We start from the raw sequence: 6,337 nt of genomic DNA on the forward strand, positions 1-6,337 counted from the left end.
ATGTGAGGACTGAACGGACCTAATAGGTGCCTGGCACATAGCAGATGCTGAATGAATACCCGCTGACCTTGGCTTTCCTTAGTTTGGGAAGAATGAGTGGTAAAGAAACCTACCTTCATGGAAGCTTCTGGGAAAAAAAAAAAAAAAGGCTAGGGTTGGTAGCTTTCACACCCCCACAACCCTAGAGAGAGCTCTGGGCCCTTGTTTCCCAGAAGAGCCACACACAGCTGACACTCAGCAGGAGGAACTGATTTCTTTATTAGGTGCCACCACAGATGACAGGGAATCTGGGTATATGAGAGCCATCAGCACAGGGTGCACTGGGCCATCACACCCCCACCTTCTTCTGGGCCCAGGCGAAGAAGATGCCCTTGACATCGTCTACACCTGTCTGAAGGCAGGCAGGCATGACGTAAGTGCGCAGGTCCCGCACCTCATAGCCGCTACGAACCAAGGCCTCCACCACCTTCTCCTTACACATGGGTACCACCACCAGCCGGGCCTCCCCAGCCAGGTACCATGACTCCTCTAGGGCCCCGATGAGGAGGAGGTGCCCCCCAGGCCTCAGCAGAGTGGTGATGTGATCCAGGGCCCTCTGGAAGCTGGCAAGGTCTGGGCTTACAGCCTCCAGGCAGAAGGCAGAGACCAGGGCATCGGCAGGCAGGGGCGCCAGGCTCCCAGCACCCAGGGGCTGGGGCTGGTGCACATCGATGTGCAAGACCCGCTTCACCCTGGCTCGCAGCTGGCGCTCCTTTTCCTGCCAGGGCTCGCTGTGCAGGGGCAGAAGGCAGGGTCAGGACCAGGGCTCAGGGCCGCCCCACGTTCAGTCCTCTGTTACCTCCCTGCCAGCCGCTCCACGGGAAGCTCCCTTACCCCTTGCCCTCAATGAGGCAGACGTGCTGGCTGTACATGCTCCAGTCGAAGGCCCCGGGCTCCTCCCGAAGCCAGAGCCCCAGCTCCTGGCGGTTCACCTCCAGAAAATCTGTCATGGTGATGTCCTCAAAGTGGGTGCAGGCGCTGAGCAGCTGGTATATGGTGGGGCCTGAACCGATGTCGATGAGGGTGTGTCCAGACACCTCACCTGGGAGGGCGCAGGGAAGAGGGTCCTGGTGCCAACCCTGTCCAAGCATCCCCTGCCTCGGTCACTCTCTCCCTTACCTGCTTCTCCCTCCCTCATTCCCTTCCTCCTCTGTAAAGTGTATCTCCCATCTGGAAGACAGTCCCCGCCAGTTGCCTCTTCCCTCCCCAATCTCTGCTTCCATCTCTTTTCTTGGCGTCTCTCTTCATCTGGGGCCCTTTCCTGCATCCCCCACTTCACCTCTCAATTGTGAACGATCTGCCCCTCCCCCCCATGCCCTCCTCACAGGTCTCTCTATGCCCTCCCGCCCCCGCAAAGGGATATTGCTTCTCTTCCTCTTCTATTTTCACTCCTAACTACCTATCTGTGCTCCTTGGCCCCCCTCGGGCTCTGGCGTATGCCCCTTTAGTTCCCTGATGACTTCTTGTCCTCTCGGCCTCAGTTTCCCCCGCGCTCACCGGTGGCGAAGGTCTGTGCCAAGCAGCTCAGTTTCCAAGGCCCGACGCCGTCCGGGCTGCTCAGGTCGCCCCGAGGGGGCGCGTAGTTGTTGCGGAGGTAGGCGCGGGGCTCGAAGCGCTGGTAGGCGGAGGCGACCGCCGCCCGGCCCGGATCCAGGTCCGAGTCGGGGACTGCGCCCGCAGCGGGATTCGGGTCTGCTGCGCTCATGCTGCCGCCGCCGCCCGCCCGGTCCTCGCGCTTCGCGGCCCCTTTATGTGCCGCCCAAGTCCAGGCCCGACCCTCCGCTGCGGGGGCGGTGGCTGAGCCAGGAACCGCCCGGGGCCCCGCGTTGCATTTCCCCCACCCCATCCATCTCCCTTAGTGTCCGAGCGGCAGACACTCGGGGCGCGTGTGGGGCGGCCCGGGCACGTGTGACCCCCACCCCCACCCCGCTCCTCCGCTGCGCCCGCGCCCCGCCACTCTGCCTCACCGGGCCTGGCCCCAGGCAGCCAGCTTCGTGCCCCCAAGACCCTTAGATCCCCGCCCCGCCAGCCCCCATCTCTTCCCGTCGCTCTCCTCCAGCTCCCCGGCCATTCACCCCCTTCGCCCGGCACCCCATTCCTTCTCTTTGGCACAGGGTCCAGTCGGCGCTGTCCCACTGCCCACCTCCCAGCGCTCTCGTCCCAACCCCGGGCCCGGCCCCCTGCGGGCTCTCCTTCCTCCGAGACACCCCGTCCCACATCCACCCCTTTCCTTGGTTTGGTCACCCCAGCTCCCCCTTCCCTCCTCCAGCCCTCTTTCGTCCTTTCCTCCCAACCCTCGTTCCCCAGCGCCCCCCACGCCCACTCCGGAAAGGACAGTCCGTTCTGGCCTCCGCCACCGTCGCGGTCGCCCCGGGGCCCTAGAGCGGAGCTCTGGCCCCGCCCGTCCGATGGCAGCAGCGATAGGGGATGTGAGCGGGGCTAATGCACTTAGCCTTCCGAACAGCGGGGCCTCCCTGCCGGCCCCGCAGGCTCTGAGCCGCTTATCTGGGGGCTTCTGAAGGCAGAAGGTCGGGACGTTCTAGCCATGTCGGGCACGCGGATCCCTGGTGAGGGCGGAAGGACGCAGGTGTTCCCCCGGCCTGCCGCGGTCGCCAGGGGGCGCGGGCTGGGCCTTAGGTGCCAAGGGATTTGGGGTTGCACCAGTCTGGGGTCTCTGACCCCTCTCCTTCCCAGCCCACACTGCATTCCCCTTTCTTGGGGAGGGGGTCAGGCCAGGCCTGTAGGTCTGCTTGGCACTCCAGGTCAAGATGCCAGGGTCTCCCCTCCTTTCTCCCCCAAATGGGAAGTGGATTCCATGGAGCTATCTCCATGGTCTTCCTGGAGTGGACCCCTTTGGGCCAGTCCAGTGCACCTCTGCCCTAGGTAGGCTACGAGCCCCTGTCCAGATGGGCCCCTAGCCTCCTCTGTGTCCTCACCTCTGTGCCCTCACCGGTCCCCACCTTGTCCCAAGAGGAACATGTCTCCTTGTTGGGCCAGGCAATCAGGTTGGGACATGAGTCACAACAGCTGCAGGGGTCACAGACAAGAACCCGACCCTCCACTCCCCACAACCCACCCTGGGCTCCCTGGGCAGGGTGGGTAGAGCGGCTGACCGGAGCCAAGGACTGATCCTGTCTGGATTCAGAACTGAGAGGTAGGTCAGCCTCGGGGTCAGTGACCCCATCCACACCCTTAGGTACAGCCAAGGACAATCCTGGTGCCAGCCCCCTCCCTACTCTCCATGAGATCATTTAAACACACCCTGGATGCCAGCTGGCCTGCTGGGCACTGCCCAGTGCCAGGGGACTGGACACAGAGTCCAGGAACTGCACAGCAGAGCCAGGGCATGGAAGGGGGCCCGGACAGACAGCCACCCTGTTTACAGCTCTGTTCCTGTCTCCTCTGCCCCCACCACCAAGCATGGAGCGTACCCACTAGCTCTGCCATATTTAGCTCAGATGCAAGGCCTATTCCCAGAAGTGAGCATGGGGGGACACCAACGGGCTGGCCCCCACAAGGAAAGAGACGGAAAGTCTGGAACACAATTGAGCATTTATTGCAGCACTAACAGAGGATGCTGGGGGCCCCACTCTGCCTCTGCCTTCTTCACGTCCCCCTCACGCCAGTCTTCTCCAAGCCTCTTCTCAGAGCATTCCAGATCCCCTTAACACTTTTCCTCATCTTTCTCTGAAGCCGAAGCCTGGACCAGGGTCATTCCTCTCAGGGACCTCTTGTCCTCACCAGCATCTTTTGTCCCTTCTCCTGGGGCTGGGGGTACTCGGCTGTGCTGGCCCCCAGCTCTCTACCCTTCATGTCCACTGTCTTTGCCCCCCTCCCTTTGGGAACTCAGGGGACCCAGGCATCCTGGCCTCTGGCTCCCTCCTCCCCTAGCCCCCAACTCTGGGCAAACTACAAAGCATCCATGGCCAGCAGCTGCCCTCCATGGTCCTAGCCAGGAAGGGCCCAGCCCACAGTGGGCACAGTGGAGCCCGAGTCACCGTCCCTCTCAGCCTCTCTGTGCTTCCTGGGACATGGAGCGGGACAGGGAGCGACGAAGGGCACCGGGCTTGCTGACAGGCACCACAGGGGGCAGCTGCTTGGTGATCTCGGCCACGTCCTGGCGCTCCATACACTGGCCCCCCAGGGCTGTCTCCAGTGCCAGCAGCTCCCGCAGCTGGAGGGGGGTGTCCTCGCGCTCCTCCTTGGCGGCACCCATCTTGGCGGGGGTGAAGATGGGCAGCGGCAGCACCCGCTGGTAGGGCAGCTGGTACTCCTGCAGCCCGCGGCCGAGGATGCCCATACGCATCACCAACCAGGGGGAACGCTGCACCAGCGCCTGGCACTGTCCCTGCCGGTGGTAGGTCTCATGCCGCTGGGTGTCCTCCTCGTGCAGAGAGCAACTGGGGAGGAGAGGGGAGGGGGGTACCCAGCTCCTGAAATCTGCTACCCTCCAGTCACGAGCTGGGCAGGGGGCTCCCTGGGGCTGCCAGGACCTGGGGTGCGGAAGGGGTGACTCCACTCTCCCCAGTGGCCCCTCTCCTTGTCCCTACCCCCAGAAACTTCTGCAGGGCTTTGTGCTCTGGCCTCCTGAGCCTCAGGAGGGGTGTTGTAGGGCAGAGGAGGAACTCCCAGCTGGCTGGCACTCACCCCTCCTCAGGCCGTGTGGACAGCGTCAGATCCTTCCATTCAGCCCAGAAGGCTTCTCGCCGCTCACAGTCCTCCTCGGACACCTGGCAGCTCAGCTCTGCGGTCGCCATGATCAGTGCTCACTCCCTCTCAGCTCTGCTCCTCCCAGGCCCTTTAAATAGCCCCCTCCTCCACCTCCTCCAGGGGCTATTTTCAGCCCCTCTGGCGTCAGATGCTATAAGCAGAGCCAAGGCTCACTGATGGGGGACTCTGCGCCCAGGGTGGGGGCTGGGGTACCTGGATTCCAGCTGCCCCCGCGGGGTCAGCAGTCAGCTTCCAAAGAGATCAAGATGCTCCAGAGGAGGGCAGGAGTCCTCAGAGTGACACCTCCAGGTGTCTGACACTCCTTTGACACTGTCTGAGACCAGGCACGTGCCCAGCCTCGTGCCACCTTGGCACTTGCCCTCTGTCCCACCCCTTTCCTCTTGCCCAGGGAAGACAGCAGCCTGTCTGTAAACAGAGCAGGAAATGGCAGGAATCAAGGCCCATTCTGGGCTCTGTACCAGGCCATCAGGTCCTACCCCCACTCCTCTCCTCTGCCTGGGATCAAGGGCATAGCCCCCGGCCATGCCCCTTGACAGGAAGGGACAGTGCAACCACAGCCTCAGGTGTCTGCACCCAGAGCCCTGGTCCCCAACTGCCACCACGACACTGGCAGGAAATTACTTGGTTAATTCCATACCTGGGACCCTGGGCACGAACCTTTGCCAGAGGTTTTCCTTTCTCGTGGCCAGTGGTCAGAGAAGTGGTTTCCCAAGTCAGGCCAGTCAGGTCGTAAAGAGCAGATGTGGGTGGCCGCCCCTGTCACCAACACCCCCAAGCAGGTGAGATGGGAATTCAGGGGCTCTGATGAGTGGTACAATCAGATCTGGCTCTAACTCCAACTCAGCCATAAACAGGCTGAGCATGGGGCAGTCCCTGCCCCTCTCTGGGCCTCGTTCTCTGGTCTCAACAGCCTGACCAGTTCTACTATGCCATCTGGGAGGGGCCTGGCTCTCCTTCAAGGGGAGCTGGATGGCTGCTGGGGAAGCCGAGCACCCAAGGGAAGCAACTCACGGTGCAGGAATACACGTTGCACGGAGTGGGAGTGAAGAATGAGGACATCACTGGGTGGACACAGCAAAGGGCACGGGAAGAGGCCACACAGGAGCAGAAGGCTTTGCCGGAACAGCACAGCGCCCAGCAGCTGGAGAGGCCCATGGGCACCCACCTGGGGCAGAACTGCGTACTCCTGATTACCAAAGCAGCAGGCCTGATTCTCATTTTCTTCTAATGACAGCCCCATGATCTAACGAGTCTAATTTTTACAAAGCAGGAAATGGAGGCTCAGAGAGGTAGATTTACCCAGGGTCACACACCTAACAAGGCCCAAGATAGTACCCTTCTGGCCGTATGCTAGTTGCCCCATGGGAAGCCTGCGGGCAGGGAAGGAGGAAGGAGGGCAGGTGTGGCAGTGGCCCCTGTTAGCGCACCCCCCCCCCCCCAATCCGCCCCGGGAGCTGACTCTATGCTGCCCCTAGTGAGTGTGCTGGGGGCGGAGAGGGTAGGTGAGTGCAGCAAGAGAGACCCAGGGAGACCTGAGATGCCTCAGTGACCCACGAGCCCGGGCCCC

The 6,337-nt window shown here is 62.4% G+C and overlaps 2 protein-coding genes across 3 annotated transcripts; both read right to left on the bottom strand.

The window, feature by feature from the left end:
* Window positions 1–237: 237 nt before the first annotated feature.
* On the bottom strand, window positions 238–2,983 carry PNMT (phenylethanolamine N-methyltransferase). 2 transcript variants are annotated; one of them, XM_019416020.2, is made up of 3 exons: window positions 1,537–2,983; window positions 874–1,042; window positions 238–770 (listed from the first exon to the last, which is right to left on the bottom strand). In XM_019416020.2, exons 1-3 carry the CDS (start codon window positions 1,883–1,885, stop codon window positions 329–331), a joined length of 960 nt encoding a protein of 319 aa, XP_019271565.2. In that variant the 5' UTR covers window positions 1,886–2,983; the 3' UTR covers window positions 238–328. The 2 variants fall into 2 exon arrangements, with proteins under 2 accessions (XP_019271565.2, XP_019271564.2); XM_019416019.2 differs by having other exon boundaries at window positions 874–1,081; window positions 1,537–2,975.
* Window positions 2,984–3,572: 589 nt separating this feature from the next.
* Window positions 3,573–4,989, bottom strand: TCAP (titin-cap). Its single transcript, XM_019416017.2, has 2 exons — window positions 4,687–4,989; window positions 3,573–4,439 (listed from the first exon to the last, which is right to left on the bottom strand). Exons 1-2 carry the CDS (start codon window positions 4,794–4,796, stop codon window positions 4,046–4,048), a joined length of 504 nt encoding a protein of 167 aa, XP_019271562.1. The 5' UTR covers window positions 4,797–4,989; the 3' UTR covers window positions 3,573–4,045.
* Between the last annotated feature and the right edge of the window lie 1,348 nt (window positions 4,990–6,337).

Source organism: Panthera pardus, unplaced genomic scaffold, assembly GCF_024362965.1.
Source record: "Panthera pardus isolate Hobbes unplaced genomic scaffold, ASM2436296v1 HiC_scaffold_3, whole genome shotgun sequence".
Lineage (NCBI taxonomy): Eukaryota > Metazoa > Chordata > Mammalia > Carnivora > Felidae > Panthera > Panthera pardus.

Bases quoted from the DNA above. Each gene is read 5' to 3' on its own strand.
- PNMT (XM_019416019.2), bottom strand. From the start codon at position 1,885: ATGGGGTGGGGGAAATGCAACGCGGGGCCCCGGGCGGTTCCTGGCTCA. The intron at 1,082-1,536 runs GTGAGCGCGGGG...GCGCCCTCCCAG, and splicing joins GGCACAGACCTTCGCCACCG to GTGAGGTGTCTGGACACACC. The intron at 771-873 runs GTAAGGGAGCTT...GCCCCTGCACAG, and splicing joins TGCCTCATTGAGGGCAAGGG to CGAGCCCTGGCAGGAAAAGG.
- TCAP (XM_019416017.2), bottom strand. From the start codon at position 4,796: ATGGCGACCGCAGAGCTGAGCTGCCAGGTGTCCGAGGAGGACTGTGAG. The intron at 4,440-4,686 runs GTGAGTGCCAGC...TCTCCTCCCCAG, and splicing joins TCCACACGGCCTGAGGAGGG to TTGCTCTCTGCACGAGGAGG.